The following is a 19,879-nucleotide window of genomic DNA, read 5'->3' as shown; positions in this document are numbered from 1 at the left end:
CACAAGAACCACCATGAGGCCAGGAGACACATCTTCCACAGCTTCCTGCCTTTCCTTTTCCAAGGAGTCCAGGCCCAACTCTGAATGAATTCAGCCATAGAGTTGGAGGGGACCCAACTGATTCCAAAACGAGAAAAAATAAGACCCCAAATATGGCGAGCAACCTTACAGTGTATGAAAAGGTGGTCAATGGATTCCCCAGCGGATAAACATAGAGGACAGTGATCTACCAACCACATTCCTCGTTTCCTCAAAAAATCCATAGTTTGAATGCGGCCCCAGCTAACCGACCACCCAAAGAAAGCAACTCTCGGAGGGCAAGATTGTCTCCAAACCGAGGAGGACACATGCTCCACTAAAGAAGGGATCAGATGGTTATAAAAAGATTTGACTGAAAATATCCCCGAAGAATTCCAAATCCAAATCCGACGATCTACGCCCGAAGACTTGATGAAGCAAGAATCCAATAAGGAGAGGAGGGCGCTGTAAGAGTTTAACTCCCTAACAAAGAAGTCTCTACGAAACTTAGGAGACCAAGCCACCTTCCCATGTTCCCTTGTAAAACATTCCGATATCCAGGCCTCTTTCTGAGATGAAACGATGAATAAGTCAGGAAACATCACTTGAAGAGGATCGTCCGAACACCAAGGATCCTGCCAGAACCGAATCCGATCCCCCCTATATACTCTGAATCGGACGCCAGGAGCAAATAACGACTTCAACTTCAAGATGTCCCTCCAAACCGTGAGACCTTTGAGTTTAAAATTATCAACAGAGTCCCAATGCCCATGATCTGAACCATACTTACTTCCAATGACCCGGACCCACAAAGAGGATTGTTCTTCGCCAAATCTCCACAGCCACTTGCCCATAAGGGCCTGGTTAAAACTCTGAACCCTCTTGATACCCAAACCTCCCATTTTAGTAGGCAAGCAGACCATACTCCATTTAATCAGGGAGACCCCCTTGGAAGACCCTGATCCGCCCCACAGGAAGCGTCTCTGAATTTGTTCGATGCGTTTAGCAACCGAGGCGGGACATTGAAAAAGAGATAGAAAATATATCGGCATATTGGATAGAACGGCCTTTATAAGCACTAATCTACCTCCTTTGGAAACCAACCGGCGCTTCCAGGTGGCCAAACGTCGCTCAATCCTTTGAATAATAGGAGCCCATAGGTTGTGTTTCGGTCGACCCACACCAAGAGGAAGACCCAGATAGGTTGCTGGAAAGACATCTAAACCACACCCCATAATTCCTGCAAAAAATGATGCATCGCTCTCAGAAACGTTGATCGCGAACAACCGAGATTTTGCGAAATTAGATCTTTGACCCGAAACCATCTCATAACAACGAAGCATAGCTTTAAGGTTAAGAATCTGGGATATGACCGGAGAACAGAACAGAAGAGTGTCATCCGCAAACTGAAGAAGCGATACTTCCACCTTACTCTCGCCAATAAGGAACCCTTGATATAGCCCCAACTCACTTCCTTTTTTCAGCAGTCTGCACAGTGATTCGGCCACAATCAGGAAAAGAAAAGGAGAGAGAGGATCGCCCTGCCGCAATCCTCTAGAAGATTTGAAGAATCCTTTTGCTGATCCGTTGATGAGGACAGAAAACCAGGCGGACGATAAGCAGTTCCGGATCCACCCTCTCCACCGACCCCCAAAGCCCATACGACCCATGAGAAAATCTAATGCTGCCCAATCCACTCGGTCATATGCCTTCTCCATGTCAAGCTTGCATAGAATGCCACCTTCCCCCTTCCTCCGATAATAGTCAATGGCTTCATTGGCTGTTAAAGAACAATCAAGAATTTGCCGGTTGCTTATAAAGGCACTTTGACAGACCGATATAATTGAAGGAAGAACCACTTTGATACGATCTGCCAGAACCTTTGCGAGGACTTTATAAAGGTTGCCCACCAAGCTAATCGGGCGAAAATCCGAGCTTTTTGTTGCTCCTTCAATTTTTGGAATGAGGACGAGAAAAGTTGCACCTGTCCCTTTGTCAAGGATGGCTCCCTCAAAAAATTCTATGAAGAATCGAAGAATGTCCGATTTTACTGTTTCCCAGCAAGTTTGAAAGAAAGCCAAACAAAAACCATCGGGTCCAGGGGCTTTATCTTTTGCCAGAGAAAATAGTGCTGATCGGATTTCCACCTCAGAGAAAGGGATTTCCAATCCGGCTGAGGCTTCCAGGCTTAAGCTAGCAAAACAAATGTCTTGAGGAATTGGGCGTAACATCCCATCAGCTGAGTATAAAGATCTGTAGAATTCAATAATTTCTTCAATAATTCGCTCCTTGTCAGATACAATCTCCCCCTCCACTTCTAAGGATTCAATTCTGTTCCTTCTTCTGCGAGCACTAGCCATGGCATGGAAGAAGGCTGTGTTTTTATCTCCCTCCAACAACCACTTGACTCGAGATCTTTGGCGCCAAGATATTTCTTTAAGCATCAACAACTCTTTATGCTCTTGAATTAATCTTCCTTGTTGCTCATAATCCTCCGCCGAGGCCAAACCACTCTCTGCCAATGTATTTATCTCCATCAATCTGTCCTCAAGAATCCTCTTCCTGCCTTGGTCCACTTCCTTCTGCTCCTTATCCCACTCTTTTAATTTTCCCTTAATGAATCGTAATTTTTTGCCTATAACTACGTCCATTGGACCTTCAAAGACGCTTTCAGACCACCATCGGACTAAGAGAACCTCCATTTGGGGATTTTCCAGCCAAGCTAATTCAAATCTGAAGGGGGGCGGGCCCCAGAACTCCATTTTAGGAGACAAAAGGAGAGGGCAATGGTCGGAAACTGAATGGGGTAAAGCCTGCTGATAGACTTCAGAAAGAATTGCCAACCAGTCACCCGAGAGAAGAAATCGGTCAAGCCGACTCCGGTTCGAACCTCTGGCCCAGGTGAAAGAGGAGCCACCCAAAGGTAAATCTGCGAGCTCGTTGATTGCGATGAAATCAGCGAAAGATCTCATGCCCGCAGTGACTCCCTGACCCCCAAGTCGATCTCTTGATCCTAGAACTTCATTGAAATCCCCCCCGATACACCAAGGAGCGGAACATAGGCGTCGTGTCTGATTTAATTCTTCCCAAAAAAGACACTTCTCAGAGGATGACAAAGGACCATAGACGCCTGAGAAGAACCAGACTGAATTATCATTGCATTTTCGGAAAGCAACGGAGGGAGAGAAAACTCAACGCCAAACATCCGTGCTGTCCCACAAGACTGAATCCCAAGCCACCAAGATGCCCCCTGAAGCTCCTCTGGATGCTAAGAAAGCAAAATTCCAGTCAGTATTGAACCCCATGCTTCTCATATCTATGTTACGGATTTGCTCCATCTTTGTTTCCTGAAGACAAACAACCTCAGGGCGCCGATGTTTAACTAATGCTTTGATTTGAATTCTTTTCTCCCGAGAGCCCAAGCCGTTTATATTCCAGGATAAAATCTTCATTAACAACTGTATTCCGATGAATTCCTCCCCGCCCTGATACCAGACTTTCTTCCTTTTTTCTGGGATGTGAGACCTTTGCTATGCGATCCAGAATCATAATTGATATCCGATTGAAGTCTCACCAATTCGCGCTCCGTGCGTTTCAGGTTTACTTCGGATATGGAGACTGGAGATGACACTCCAGCGACCTCCCGTAGTTATATTGTTCATAGTACGTACTATATGTAAGTGGATATTATATGCATCTATGTAGGAAACATTCTTCAATCTCTTCAATAGAATGATGGGTTCCACCCTAATGCATAGGTTTGGGTAGAGATGTTGGCGCCACCCGGAAAAAACCTGAGGTGTAAAATGGTGGCCCCAACCCCATAAAAAACATGAGGTGTAAAATAGTGGGCCCCATAAAAAACATGAATTTAAATGACTTAAATTCAAGTTCAAGAATTAAATGGTTAAGAATATTCGAACCGAGTAATTTTCACATTATAAGTCATCAATGGGCCAGATGTTCACGAAGGAACGACTCAGATCATGCCCGTATCATGTGGGTGAAGCCAAAGCGATGCTTCTCATGCGCTTCTCACAGTAAGAGCTTCCGATAGCAACATTTCCCTTTGCCTCATTTCTTTTGATCGTGGTACGTTTAAGATCTTATCCTGCATTTACTTTTCTGATAACACAAACTAATCGTTGATATCCACACTCCCTTGCTTCAATAATGGCACTCCAATCTTTGCAATCATATATGAGACCCATCCACTACGTTTGCATTACTCAAGAAGATTCCCGCTAGCATGTGACCCAAACCCCTTTTTGTCTCCTCACCATTCCTTCCCTAACAACACAACAAACCCCTCTTTTGGACTCTTTCACCTCCTTTTTCTTTTTCTTATGGGTTGGTTTCTTATGTGTTTAGTTAAATAAAATTTCATTAACAAATAAAAGCACTGTTTTTTTCTTTGTATTGTTCTGTCTGGGTTTCTTACGAGACTTTCACCAGATGTCAACATTGTGACCAACGTGACTCTTTTAATTCTATAAGTTGTGCCCCAAAAATTATTTCCATTGGTTGATCCTAACCCTCCGATCTGTAGAGGGACTGTTTGATCCTAATCCTCTACATATAGGAGGGTTAGGATCAACATATATATGGAAATTTTTTTTGGGGCACAACCTATTTAGGATGTGGCCCATCCAATGGACGGTTTGGATCATCCTATGTTGCGGGCCGTATCGTACTTTAATAAACTGAAGAGTGTGATCATCAAAATACAATAGTGCTGATAACATTCCCCAAAATCAATCATAACTTAAGCGTACTTTTTTGAAAGGAGGCCCTCGGTACGAGGAATAAAGATTGATAATATTAAAATTTTATTTTACAGAATAAACCGCAATTAACATTGAACTAAACGATCAACAAAGCTAAATCCCCTGAAGTACTACAATGAGGAAAGACACACTTGGCCAAGTGATGGACTTTATAGCATTCTCAAAAGGGAAATGATATTTCAACCCCCCCCCTTCAGCAGCATTGTTTGTTGTCTATTTCCTCAATATCCCTTTATTTTCAAGAACAAACAAAGAAGAGAGCTGGAATTTTCAAGAGAATACACACAAATGGAGGTGAAAATCAACATAAATGCATGGCATAAACATCGTCACATTAAAGTTGCATATCTCATGATGAGGGTATGAGAAAACGTTTCCAACGTTTCTTGTCATTGAACCATTCAACTTCAATCAATACCTTAGTTATTGCTAAGTTAAGATGAACCCTCACGTAAAGTTGGTGTCCTATTTTTCCTGTCTCGATGGATGCCAATTCCATGATATAAGCTTTTGATCACATGCAATTCTTTGACAACATCACCCATCTGCATTCGATCTCTTGGTGATTTTGCACAACAAGAGACACCGATTCTGAACATTGAGACCACACAGTCACGCATTCTATTTTTCATAATGGTATGATTTTCATTGTTATTATTGTTGACAACTTGGACTCCTTCTGAGATCAATTGTGGGTCTGTAATCTCGATCACTCGATCTGGCAGCGCCATCTTAACGAACTGGTCGAGAGTTAGGCCATCTATAAACAAGTTATTGGTAGGAGCTTTCCCTGTGCACATCTCCAGCAACAAGATTCCATAACTATACACGTCTCCATGCCTAGATCTCTTTCCAGCCATACCATATTCTTTCCATTTAAACATGAATACAAAAACCAAACCTTTGATCTTGTTAGAAAGAAACTATGAGATGTTGCCAAATAAAACTTCATCCTATAATCAAGCTATTAAAAAATTTAAAATCTTATAATATAATAATAAAGAATAAAAAATATTGATAAAGTCATTTACCTGGAGCAACATATCCAATAGATCCCTTTATTGTCAGCGAGCTACTTTGATTGTTAGAGTAATTTGCAGTGTCTTCAAAAATAAACCTTGCTAACCCAAAATCCCCCACATGGGCATTCATGTCATCATCAAGAAGAACATTGCTCGGTTTTAAATCACCATGAACAAGTGGTGTTTGTCCATGGTGATGAAGATACTCCAATGCACAGGCCACATCAATGGCTACATTTAGCCTTTGAATAAGGGTCAAGTTCACCAATGGATGTTGCCCATCGCCACTTTGATGCAACCACATCTCTAAACTCCCATTAGGCATGTACTCAAAAACCAAAGCTTTAAAATCATTGCCTTGGTAATCAATACTTGAGCAAGAAGTTAAGGTCCTAATGAGATTCCGATGCCGAATGTTTCTCAAGGCTTCACATTCGGTGTTGAAGCTCTTAGTGGCCCCGTGTTGTTGAAGGTTGAGTACCTTCACTGCAACAACCGTTTCGTTCTGGTCTAAAAATCCTTTATAAACATAACCATAACTTCCAGCACCAATCAAATTTTCCAAAGAGAACTCCGCATAAGAAAGCTTTAAGCATGGATCCACCGAAGGCGACATTACTAAAGGGTTCTTCCGCGACTTTCTTTTCCAATAGAAGGTAATATATAGAAAGGATAATATAATAAGAAATAAAACCACACTTGCTATTGAAATTATTACTTTTAGAGAATGAGATTTTCCACGTTTGTTATAAATGTGGAGAGGGCACGCTGGCAACTGTAGTTCTAGGATACCCCCACAAAGCTTGTTGTTTCCGTGAACTGAAATCGCACTTGCATTTTGAAAAATCCCTTCCTTTGGTACTTCACCCTCAAGATCATTAAAAGATAGATTTAGATACTCGAGGCCGCGAAACTTTTCCAGGTATTCTGGAATCTTTCCAGACAAGTTATTGTGTGAAAGATCTAGCTCTCGCATACCTCTTAAGCTGGCCAATGATGAAGGAATGGATCCTTGAAAGAGATTATGGTTCATTTAAAGGTATTCCAAGCTAACACAATTGCCTAACGTGTCTGGAATTTCACCAGACAAACTGTTGCCAGACATGTACAATCTCCCTAGTTGTTTTAAGTTTCCTACTTCTGAAGCAAGGGGCCCGGTTAAAGAATTATATGATAATCCAAGGTACTTTGATAGAGAGGAAAGCTTAAGAATTTGGTTGGGTATGGTACCAGTCAGGCTGTTTTGATGAAGATATATGGATTCCAAATTTCCACAATTTTCAAGACTTGGTGGAATGTGTCCTTGTAATTTATTTTTAGATAGATCGAGTGTTAACAAATGAGTTATGTTACCAAGGGAAGATGGAATTTGCCCGAACAATCCATTTGTGTTCAAGGTCAATAATTGCAGCTTGTTAAGCTTTCCAAGTCCAACAGGAATAGTACCTGTGAGAAAATTATTCTCCATGCCTAGTGTCTTTAAACCTACGAGATTTTCAATACCTGAAGGGATGCTCCCAAATATCTGGTTTCTTCCTAAAGTCAGTTTTGTCAGTTGAGTTGAGAGATTAGCTATAGAGTCGGGCAGTGCACCACTTAAGTAATTGCTGTCCAGAAATAACTTTTGTAGACCAGAGCAATTGGTTAAAGAAGTGAGAAAAATCATGTCGTTAGATTTGCCTCTGCTTCCTAGCTGATTAACTCCGAAGCTAAGAAAATTGAGATCTTGTAGGCTTCCCAAATTCATAGGTAGAAGTCCACTAAAGCTATTATAAGCAAAATCAAGTTGTAAAAGGCGTGATGCATTAGAAAAAGAGACTGGAATGGGTCCTGTGAATAGGTTGTAATCCATGAGAAGCGATTGTAAATTAGGGAGAGAGAGGCCCAGTTCGGGTGGAAGGCTTCCGTGCAACTGATTTCCTGCCAGTGAGAGAGTACAAATAGACGAGAGATTGAAAATTGGTTGAGGTATCATACCTGACAAATTATTTACACTGAGTTGAAGAAAATTTAAGCCGGTTAGTCGTCCGAGCTCATACGGGATGCTTCCTTTCAAACTATTATATCCTAGATCTAAACGGATGAGAAATGAAAGGTTCCCAAGAGAAGTTGGGATGTTTCCCATGAGATTATTTTTCTTAAGGTCTAAGTAAGCGAGCTGAGAGAACAAGTGGAACTTGTAGGGAACCCCCCCAACAAAATTATTGTAACTTAAAGTCATGGACGTGAGTTTTGGACAATGGGCAGTCAGATTGGTTGGTATTTCTCCTTCATATGAATTGAGGCTCAGATTGAGAGAACTCAAACGGAATAGACCACTCATCTCTGGAGGGAGTTGGCCGGAGAATCCATTGTTTGCGAGGTTGATTTCATGGAGGAAGGTAAGATTTGCTATGTGAGGGGACATGGGTCCGACCAAGCCTTGATCGCCAAGGTTCAAGGCAATGACCCTTTGAGAATGGCGACGACTACATGTGACTCCCTGCCAATGGCAAAAATGGAGAGAATTGTTCCATGAGGTCAAAGCCCCATTAGGATCATGCGTTATTTCATGTTTGAAGGCGAGCAAAGATAATCGATCGGTTTCGTTTCCTAGAGTGCCGGATTCTACAGATAAGAGCAGAGAGAGGAGGGTGACATGAAAGAGAAATGATGGATGCAATAACCTACAACTCACTTTACTTGGAAGCTCCATGGAGAGGGAAGAGAAACTCTAAAACTCTAAGAAAACAAGCCTGGGTTGAAGATGCAGAATCACCTTCAAAGGTTTCTATTTATTTTTATTTTTTTTTGGGGGGGGGGGAGGGAGAACGAGTTGGACATTATTATCACATCTATTTGTCCGATTGGAGCAGTCATAAATACACTAAAGGGGGTGGCCCGGGGAAGAAAAAGGAGCTGAATAGGATCCATGACTTTTGCCCATCACTACCTAATCTTTCCAACCTGTTCTATTTGGATTTTGAGAATTGATTTTGAGTCCAAAACTGACTATTGAACTAAAAATTAAACGCAATTTACAGTCAAATAATCAGTTTACTTTAGCCATCCATATAGGAATCTACCAGGTGAATGTGGACCGTTGATCAGAACGATCCTAGCCATCTGTATTAGACTTTTACCGGCCGAATGTGGATCCTAGCCATCTGTATTAGACTTCTACCGGCCGAATGTGGACTGCTGATCGGAATGATCGTAGCCCTCTGTATGAGACTACTACCGATTAATGTTGGAGGTTAATCTTTTTCCTTTTCTACAAATCATTTAAAGCCCATCAAATGGACGGCTACGATTATCCCATCGGTCCATTTTTGTAGCATCATCCAATCCGCAATATATAGGCATACATCTCGGAGTCACCCTATCTCACGTTAGAAATTTTACTTAAAGTGCTTGACTTAGTCAGAGGGATGATCCTGCCGTCCTGAAATGGATGTTGTCTCTTTCGAATTCAACTAGACAGAAAATGACAAAAAGAGATTTTCCTGCAACAAAACAGTAAGGGTACCGCCCTTGATATTGCTCATTTTTTTATCTTTTTAGGAGCTGCTGATGGATCAAAAGTCAAGGGTGGTACTTCCACCGTATAAAGGGCCTTATTGTTGTAAGTAGGGCCGCAACAATGTCGGGTTTTTCAAAACCCTAGCCCAACCCTGGATCCCATTATCTCAGCCTTGACCCTGAGTCAGGCCGAAAAACCTCAACCCATGGCCCGCACTACAGGGCTCAATGCTGGCCCTGGCCCGCCTTGATTGGCCCTGATTGGGCAGGGCAGGGCCGGACCGGGCCTAATTGACCCTAGTGCAAATACCTGTTAAGAGTGCCAAAAATAAACCAACCACTTATCATATAGAACAAAATGATCAATAAACAGAGAAAGGGAACAAAATAAGACAATATGAATTCAACAACATGATGGGCAACAGAGACAATTAATAATAATAATATAAAGAAACATCAATCCAAGATATAGAAAACATTAGCAAAAGAAACATGCATATAGATGGTTCAATTCTACAATAGAAAACTTAGGGTCGGGCCGAGTTAGGGTACCCGAGGCATTAACCCAGAACCACACCCGACCTAAGTCAGGGTCTAAAAAAATAAACCCTGGTCCGCCCTCAGGGTTGGAAAATCCAGCCCTGACCCAGTTCGGGCTCAGGGCGGGTCAGGGCTGACAGGGCCAAACTTGCACCCCTAGTTGTAAGCCCTTACACCATATAATTTCTCAACATTAACACTTTGAAAACGGAATTCCATAAATTATATATAAAGAAAAAAGAGTTTATACACACCCTTAACTGTGTTAAACTTCCTAAAAATGTAGTGTCTTCCCAATGACTCCTTTTCCTCTCCCAATTTAGCCTATTGGTCATTGGTAGGATTTTATCCTAATCATCAGCCTAAGATTCCATAAATTTGAGTGATTTGGAATGTTGATAATTGCTAGGCAATTTTGGGGAAAGTCAATTCTCGGCTTAATTGTGCAAGAGAACAAACAATATTCTCAGTTTTTAACAGATTTTGTCTTATTCTTTTGATTCATCTGAGCTGGGTGTTATCTACTGCAAAAGTGAGCCGCAAATGTCTTTCCAAAAAATTCCCTAGCAAATCCTATTGAGAATTGGGGGTGTTATCTACTGCAAAAGTGAGCCGCAAATGTCTTTCCAAAAAATTCCCTAGCAAATCGTATTGAGAATTGAAACAATAAAGAGGGTAGCTCACATGCCAGCTAAATGGGCATCCTATTTGCATCCTAGATAGAGGGACTCTGATTGTTTGATCTAGGCTGGACCAGAGGTTGTTCAATGGATCAACAGACCTCATAATGGGGCCTAGGGCGACTGTTAGTTTTTTATTTTTTTATTTTATGAAATGTTGTTACTTTATTCAGTAGCCGACTCCAACTAGTTTGGGACAAAGGCTTAGTTGAGTTGAGTTGGTACTTTATTTTGGAAAAAAGAGTGCCAAAGATCAAGGCGGGTCATGGGTCTAGGAGTACAAAAGCCAAATAAACAGACATAATTTCTTAGAGAGGAAGAAATTCAAAAGATTATAGCTCGGCTCTAGTCATACTCCCATGAGCTAGACTACCCGCCTCACGGATCCTAGGGCGACTGTTAGTAAAAAAATCCGAACATTGATAGTTAGAATCTATGTAACCTGGTTAGTCGGTTCCCTTCATTCGGGTTGAAGTCAGCATTTCAAAATTTTCATATAAACCCTATTTGAATTTTTGATTTAATTCACTGTTAATTAGCTGTATTTAATAATTCCAATCATCCCAATCAAAAGATACTAAATAACCCATGACATGTATTTATTTAAAATGGTGGGTTTGGAGAGAGATTCCGGACCAATTAAATTAAGTGTAAAATGGTGGCCGCCCACACATTCTATGCTCGGGTATAAAATGCTGGGAGACACCCTATCAAAGTAAAACATGAGGTATAAAGAAACGGTTTTCCAATTAATTTTTTTCTTTGAAAAAAACGGAAGACAATGAAAATAAACATGATTAGTATATATTAGGGATGGTTGAAGGAGTTTGGTGGAGATTGAAAACAAAATTGGAACCAAATTAGAATAGGAAAATCCTTGTGCACAGCGTGTTTGGTCATTTGACCCCGAACTTGTGGGTGATCCAGAGAGATTGGACTTGGTCCTCAAACTAGAGACAACTGTTGCCACCGGTCGCCCTTTGACGTAGTCAACAGGCTCCATGAGTTGGGAGAGTCCCGCCGTCGTCTTTGCACGCGTTATGGGGCCAATGGGAGAGTTGGTGGAGGAAGACGGGCTTGGCGCGCTAATCTTCCTGCCCCCGACGGTAGTAGCTGGTGTAAAAGCATCTCCGTTCTTTCCGGCCATTTGAGTGTCTTTGAGAGTAGAAAGTTGATTTGATCGAAAGATGAAATGAGAAAGGTGTCCCACCGGGCGTGCCAGAAATTTGTCGACAGCAAATTTCGCGTAATTCACTAACACAAAATTTGGGGACAAATTACAAAGAAAAATTATAATTAAAAGAAAATGGGACAACTTTCTACAATCCTCTGATTAACGATCAAAGTGTTGAATACAAAGTTGAATTTGGTGAAGATGAGGGCTTTCGCAGAGTCATTCTCGTTCTCGTCGGTATTTGAAGAAGTTTGGACTTGACTTCACTCCGGGCTTCGCGCTTTATCGGTTGTGAAGATCTTTTGATTTACTCCAATGAAGGGCCTTTGTTTGGTAGCTTGATCTTCGCGGATAATTTCTTCAAGTACTTGATTGCTTTCTTGGGAGGAGAATTTTTCTTCTCTTGATTTGTTTTCTCTTCTTGGTTGTCTTTTTGTTTTTGCTATCCCCTGAAGAAGAGAGGAAAGATCCGTTATATACTACTCCCACATGCAATAACTACCCACACAACCACTTGCATAGTGGGGTAAGTAGTTGTGGGACCCACTACCTCTTTGTTTTTTTGTTTTGGTGGTAGTGAGTTGTACTTGAAATGGTAGCCCTTTGGGCTTGCCACTTAGTGGGCCTCCATTCGGGCTCAAGTGGGACCATTTACATGTAAAACCCCTTTTTATGGGTAGGGCCTACTTAAGAAAAATGGGGCAGTTTTGTAATTTGACTTGGACAAATTTTTGATGTCCACAACCACACCCATCATTGCACGAAGTGTAAAATAGTGGGCTCTACTATATGCATGGGTTTGGAGAGAGATGCCGGGCCGATCAAATTAAGTGTTAAATTGGCCGCCCCACCCATTCTATGCTCGGGTATAAAATGTTGGGAGCCACCCTATCAAAGCAAAACATGACTTTTATCGTTTTCCTTGTAAGTATCTCTAATGGTTCCTTTACCTCTTACGAGATAAAACAGTAGAAAAGTTAATATAAAATGCAAGAGTGGAGAGGCAGAAGAAACACAAGGATATTTCTGTCAATAGACCTTATACATGACATTAAAATGGAATTGTCGTCTTGTCACATGGAATGTAATGGAAGAGAGGGATTCTTCTTGGGGTAGGCAAAGTGGTATAATAAAATTAAAAAATAACTTAAAAGGGGGCATGAGAATATGAAAACCCTTTGGATTGGTGTTTGGATTGTTGGAATCAAGAATCAGAATTGCCATCCTATTCTGATTCTCCTTGAAAACGGAATGAAAAAATTAGAACAAAAATTTTAATTAATAAGATTCTATTAAAAATTTCCCTACTTCCAAACAGCCCCAATGTGGTTGAATTCATCGAGGCAGATCATTGTCAAGATTAATTAAGATTGGTGACACACATGATCTTGGTTCCATCCTGAATGGTCTCTTGTTTATAAGAAATAAGGCTAAAAAAACGAAAAGAAAAGTTTAGATTTTTTAAGTTGGTAAGTTGGGATTGAACCTCCGACCTCAAGGTTGAAGAAAAACCTTAACCAGTTGAGCACTAGGCTCAAGCCCAAGAAAAATTCAGTTTTGTTTGTCAACCCTAAAATGAGGCTTGATTGATCAAGGAGAGGTCAACCACAATGGGTTAGACTTGTAGTCGGCATTCAGATCAACTGATCCGATCGCACCCACGTTACACATAAAACATTTTCTACTTGATTTGTTCAACATCAAATTATATACTAGCAGTTTACAAGATAGTTTAGGATTTTATTAGGAAGTGAAAGGATGCGTAGGTAAAACCCTCTTTCACCAAACTTTGGAAATTGATTTTAATTAGCCCCTTAAAAGGTAAGAGGGGGGCTTTCACTCATATATGAGGAATGCTAAATTGAAGTATGCTCTTGCAAAAACCCAGTCACGAGGACATCCTATTGCACCCATTGCACTCAACCGCATTAATCTTTCATTCAGTTTCTGCATTTTTTCTATGCAGCTTTAAATGTGGTTGAGTGGCGTTGACCCCATGAAGAGCCATTAAGCTAGGGTTTGCAAGGATGTCCTTCAGTTTAGCATTCCTCTATGTAGTATAGATTAGAACAACATAAAACAAATAAAGGGTTACACTTATTAAAAAAGAGAGTAGGGATGCCATTTCCCTTGAAAAACACCAAGGTGATGTTTGGCAGCCATGAAAATTTCTTCCATGGAATATTTGTGGGTCCAATTCTGAGAGAGATAAGCTGAGAATGAAGGGCAGAAGGGAGGGGAGAGAGCATGCAAACCCACAGTTTTGTCGGGCTCCCGGGGTGATCCTGGCACGTTTAAATCCTTATCTTGCATTTACTTTTCTGATAAAACAAACTGATAGTTGATATCCACACTCTTTTGTTTCAATAATGGCACTCCAATATTTGCACATATGAATGAGACGCACGCCCTACGTTTGCCTTACTCAAGAAGATTCCCGCTAGCATGTGACCAAACATCCCTTTTTTTCTCCACCAATACCTTCCCTAACAACACAACAAACCCCTCTTTTGGACTCTTTCACCTCCTTTTTCCTTTTCTTATGAATTGGTTCCTTATGTGTCTACATTATGACCACCGTGACTCTTTCATTAACAAATTGGAGACTTTCACCAGATGTCAACATTATGACCACCGTGACTCTTTTTTTTCTATAGGTTGTGCCCCCAAAAAATTATTTCCATATGTTGATCCTAACCCTCCGATATGTAGAGGGACTGTTTGATCCTAATCCTCTACAGATCTGAGGGTTAAGAACAACCTATATATGGAAAGGATTTTCGAGGCACAACTTATTTAGGCTATGGCCCATCCAATGGACGGTTTGGATCATCCTATGGTGCAGGCCAGACCTTACTTTTAATAAAGTGAAGAGTGCGATCATCAAAATACAATAGTGCTAATAACATTTCCCAAAATCAATCATAACTTAAGCGTCCTTTTTTGAAATGAGGCCCTCGGTACGAAGAATAAAGACTGATATTACTAAAATTTTATTTTACAGAATAAACCTAAATTAACATTGAACTAAAAGATCAACGAAGCTAAACCCACTGAAGTACTACAATGAGGAAAGACCCACTATGCCAAGTGATGGACTTTATAGCATTCTCAAAAGGGAAATGATATTTCAACCCCCTTCAGCAGCATTGTTTGTTTGTCTATTTCCTCAATATCACTTTATTTTCAAGAACAAAGAAAGAAGAGAGCTGGAATTTTCAAGAGAATACAAACAAATGGAGGTGAAAATCAACATAAATGCATGACATAAACACCCTCACATTAAAGTTGCATATCTCATGATGAGGGTATGAGAACATGTTTCCACCGATTCTTGTCATTGAACCATTTAACTGCAATCAATACCTTAGTTGTTGCTAAGATAAGATGAACCCTCACGTAGAGTTGGCATCCTATTTCGATGGATGCCAATTCCATGATATAAGTTTTTGATCTCATGCAATTCTCTGACAACATCACCCATTTGCATTCGATCTCTTGGTGATTCTGCACAACAAGAGACACCGATTCTGAACATTGAGACCACACAGTCATGCATTCTATTTTTCATAATGGTATGATTTTCATTGTTATTATTGTTGACAACTTGGACTTCTTCTGAGATCAATTGTGGGTCTGTAATTTCGATCACTCGATCTGGAAGCGCCATCTTAGCGAATTGGTCGAGAGTTAGGCCATCGGTAAACAAGTTATTGGTGGGAGCTTTTCCTGTAAACATCTCCAGCAACAAGATTCCAAAACTATACACGTCTCCATGTGTAGATCTCTTTCCACCCATACCATACTCTTTCCATTTAAACATGAATATAAAAATCAAAGCTTTGATCTTGTTAGAAAGAAACTATGAGATGTTGCCAAATAAAACTTCATCTTGTAATCAAGCTAATGAAAATTTTAAAATCTTATAAGATAATAATAAAGAATAAAAAATAATGATAAAGTCATTTACCTGGAGCAACATATCCAATAGATCCCTTTATTGTCAGCGAGCTACTTTGATTGTTAGAGTGATTTGCAGTGTCTTCAAAAATAAACCTTGCTAACCCAAAATCCCCCACATGGGCATTCATGTCATCATCAAGAAGAACATTGCTCGGTTTTAAATCACCATGAACAAGTGGTGTTTGTCCATGGTGATGAAGATAATCCAATGCACAGGCCACATCAATGGCTACATTTAGCCTTTGAATAAGGGTCAAGTTCACCGATGGATGTTGCCCATCGCTACTTTGATGCAACCACATCTCTAAACTCCCATTAGGCATGTACTCAAAAACCAAAGCTTTAAAATCATTGCCTTGGTAATCAATACTTGAGCAAGAAGTTAAGATCCTAATGAGATTCCGATGCCGAATGTTTCTCAAGGCTTCACATTCGGTGTTGAAGCTCTTAGTGGCCCCGTGTTGTTGAAGGTTGAGTACCTTCACTGCAACAACCGTTTCGTTCTGGTCTAAAAATCCTTTATAAACATAACCATAACTTCCAGCACCAACCAAATTTTCCAAAGAGAACCCATTAGTTGCTCTAAGTAACTCCGCATAGGAAAGCTTTAAGCATGGATCCACCGAAGGTGACATTACTAAAGGGTTCTTCCCCGACTTTCTTTTCCAATAGAAGGTAATATAGAAAAAGGATAATATAATAAGAAATAAAACCACACTTGCTATTGAAATTATTACTAGTAGAGAATGAGATTTTCTACGTTTGTTATAAATGTGGAGAGGGCACGCTGGCAACTGTAGTTCTAGGATACCCCCACAAAGCTTGTTGTTTCCGTGAACTGAAATCGCACTTGCATTTTGAAAAATCCCTTCCTTTGGTACTTCACCCTCAAGATCATTAAAAGATAGATTTAGATACTCGAGGCCGCGAAACTTTTCCAGGTATTCTGGAATCTTTCCAGACAAGTTATTGTGTGAAAGATCTAGCTCTCGAATACCTTTTAAACTGCCCAATGATGACGGAATGGTTCCTTGAAAGAGGTTATGATCCATATAAAGGTATTCCAAACTAAGACAATTGCCTAACGTGTCTGGAATTTCTCCAGACAAACTGTTGCCAGACATGTACAATCTCCCAAGTTGTTTTAAGTTTCCTACTTCTGAAGCAAGGGGCCCGGTTAAAGAATTATATGATAATCCAAGGTACACTGATAGAGAGGAAAGCTTAAGAATTTGGTTGGGTATGGTACCAGTCAGGCTGTTTTGATAAAGATATATGGATTCCAAATTTCCACAATTTTCAAGACTTGGTGGAATGTGTCCTTGTAATTTATTTTTAGATAGATCGAGTGTTAACAAATGAGTTATGTTACCAAGGGAAGATGGAATTTGCCCGAACAATCCATTTGTGTGCAAGGTCAGTAATTGCAGCTTGTTAAGCTTTCCAAGTCCAACAGGAATAGTACCTGTGAGAAAATTTTTCTCCATGCCTAGTGTCTTTAAACCTACGAGATTTTCAATACCTGAAGGGATGCTCCCAAATATCTGGTTTCTTCCTAAAGTCAGTTTTTTCAATTGAGTTGAGAGATTAGCTATAGAGTCAGGCAGTGCACCACTTATGTAATTGGTGTCCAGTTGTAATTTTTCTAGACTAGAGCAATTGGTTAAAGAAGTGAGAAAAATCATGTCGTTAGATTTGCCTCTGCTTCCTAGCTGATTATCTCCGAAGCTAAGAAAATTGAGATCTTGTAGGCTTCCCAAATTCATAGGTAGAAGTCCACTAAAGCTATTATAACCAAAATCAAGAAGTAAAAAGCGTGATGCATTAGAAAAAGAGACTGGAATGGGTCCTGTGAATAGATTCACATCCATGAGAAGCCATTGTAAATTAGGGAGAGAGAGGCCCAGGTCGGGTGGAATGCTTCCATGCAACTGATTTTCTGCCAGTGAGAGAGTAGATATAGACGAGAGATTGTAAATTGGTTGAGGTATCATACCTGACAAATTATTTACACTGAGTTGAAGGAAATCTAAGCTGGTTAGTCGTCCGAGCTCATGCGGGATGCTTCCTTCCAAACTATTATGTCCTAGATCTAAATGGATGAGAGATGAAAGGTTCCCAAGCGAGGATGGGCTGTTTCCTGTGAGATTGTTATGAAAAAGGTTTAAATAAGCGAGCTGAGAGAGCAAGTGGAACTTATTGGGAACCCCCCCAACAAAATTATTGTAACTTAAATCCATGCCTACGAGCTTTGGGCAATGGGCAGTCAGATTGGCTGGTATTTCTCCTTCATATGAATTGAGGCTCAGATTGAGATGACGCAGACGGAATAGACGACTCATGTCTGGGGGGATTTGGCCGTAGAATCCATTGTTTCCGAGTTTGATTTTATGGAGGAAGGTGAGATTTGCTATGTGAGGGGACATGGGTCCGACCAAGCCTTGATCGCCAAGTTTCAAGGCAATGACCCTCTGAGGATGGCGACGACCGCATGTGACTCCCAGCCATTGGCAGAAATGGAGAGAATTGTTCCATGAGTTTAAAGCCCCATTAGGGTCGTGGGTTATTTCATGTTTGAAGGAGAGCAAAGCTAGTCGATCGGTCTCGTTTCCTAGAGTACAAGACTCTACTGATAAGAAGAGGAACAAGACAAGAGTGACATAAAAGAGAACAGATGAAGGCAATAAACTACAGATCAGTTTACTTGGAAGCTCCATGGAAGATGCAGATTCACCTTAAAACACTAAGAAAACAAGCCTGGGTTGAAGATGCAGATTCACCTTAAAACCCTTCTATTTATAGGAGAGAGAGAGAGAGAGATATGAGTAGATGGGTGCATCTCACGTCAGAAATTTTACATTAAATGGGCCCTCCACGTTTCATGATTTAGGTTGGCATGTCTCACGTTAGGCCTTTTACTTTAAGTGGGAAAGGAAAAATATTTCTAAAGATTAGTAAAACTTCTTTCATCTTCCCTCCACTCACCCTAATCCCTGAGTAAAACGTAAGATTGAACTAGGACCCTCAGAATGGATCGTGACCCAGAAAGTATAATCAGAAAAGCAATTTGAAGAGGATCCGACAAAAGGGATATGATATAATCGGATCCTTAAGATTTTCAAGCTGTCGTAACCATCCATGGGATGCAGTTAGCAATTTTACTTTAAGTGAGGCCCCACACGATTCGAAATGGATCGTGACCCTTTCCCATAAAAAATAGAGAGTCACTGCATCTCACGTCAGATATTTTACTTTAAATGGGCCCGTCCACGTTTTCATGATTTAGGATATCAACAAATTTTACTTTAAGTGAGGCCCCACGTTCTCACGCTAGGCCTTTTACTTTAAGTGGGGCCCAACGACGTTTACTTGACTAGTCGGGCAGCGAGAAACACAGATCACACACTAATTAGTCGAGAAGGGTGTCATTATCAAAACGAAAAGGTTCTGAACTGCCAATATAATCTTTACCATTATTATTATGGTGTCAATGAACCTAATGGATCCAAAGGGTCCCAGAGTTAAAGGGCAAGAATGGGGCACAACAGTTGGATCTGAACCGCGTCCATTGGATTCCTATCCGAAAGTCCGATAGCTCCGAATGAAGGGCACTAATGTATGAAAATGTCTCCTTCATATATTTTGTGTATTTATATCTATTCACGAGGGGTATGTTGGAACTTTAAAAATTATTCTCAAAACAACAACCCATATTTCATTGGGATGACGGGGTTCTCTATGTAGTATAGATTTTCAAGCTGTTGTAAGACCATGGTTTTAAATTTCGGTGGAGACCGACACCGAAACTGCATTTACCCGAAACATTACTATATTTCGCCCAAATTTCTGAATTTCAGTCGAAAAAGCCGTATCCCCTGCGTCTCGATGGGCAATTGTTTGCAACCGTTTAATATGGGTAAAAAGGGAAGTGATATTTACGCCCCTTTTGATCACCAGGCACACCCGGTGTCAGTGTATCAATGACAAAAGGAGGCCTGATGTACAAAAGGGAAGTGATATTCAAGGACTGTCATTGGGTGTCCCTGGTGATAAAAAGGGGCGTAAATATCATTTCCCGGGTAAAAAAGGTAAAGATAACTCATAATACCGTTTTTTAGGGCCTAAATTTACTAAAGCTCTCTCTCTCTCTCTCCCCCCCCCCCCCCCCCCCCCCCCCCCGCATTATGCAACCGT

At 40.8% G+C, this 19,879-nt stretch overlaps 2 protein-coding genes and 1 pseudogene across 2 annotated transcripts; all 3 read right to left on the bottom strand.

The window, feature by feature from the left end:
• Positions 1 to 525: 525 nt before the first annotated feature.
• On the bottom strand, positions 526 to 2,990 carry LOC143870054 (uncharacterized). The gene is made up of 2 exons (XM_077376563.1): positions 2,108 to 2,990; positions 526 to 587 (listed from the first exon to the last, which is right to left on the bottom strand). Exons 1-2 carry the CDS (start codon positions 2,988 to 2,990, stop codon positions 526 to 528), a joined length of 945 nt encoding a protein of 314 aa, XP_077232678.1.
• A 104-nt stretch (positions 2,991 to 3,094) lies between these two features.
• LOC143870053 (putative LRR receptor-like serine/threonine-protein kinase At3g47570 pseudogene) lies at positions 3,095 to 6,803 on the bottom strand (annotated as a pseudogene).
• Positions 6,804 to 14,779: 7,976 nt separating this feature from the next.
• Positions 14,780 to 18,432, bottom strand: LOC143864346 (uncharacterized). Its single transcript, XM_077375273.1, has 2 exons — positions 15,693 to 18,432; positions 14,780 to 15,529 (listed from the first exon to the last, which is right to left on the bottom strand). The coding sequence occupies exons 1-2, from the start codon at positions 18,400 to 18,402 to the stop codon at positions 15,090 to 15,092; spliced, it is 3,150 nt and encodes a 1,049-aa protein (XP_077231388.1). The 5' UTR covers positions 18,403 to 18,432; the 3' UTR covers positions 14,780 to 15,089.
• Positions 18,433 to 19,879: the final 1,447 nt, after the last annotated feature.

This window comes from Tasmannia lanceolata, unplaced genomic scaffold (genome assembly GCF_043159265.1).
Source record: "Tasmannia lanceolata isolate RefF3 unplaced genomic scaffold, GAP_Taslan_0.1 ptg000003l, whole genome shotgun sequence".
Lineage (NCBI taxonomy): Eukaryota > Viridiplantae > Streptophyta > Magnoliopsida > Canellales > Winteraceae > Tasmannia > Tasmannia lanceolata.
Note: the sequence above shows the minus strand (reverse complement) of the source record. Positions and strands in the feature narration are given on the sequence as shown.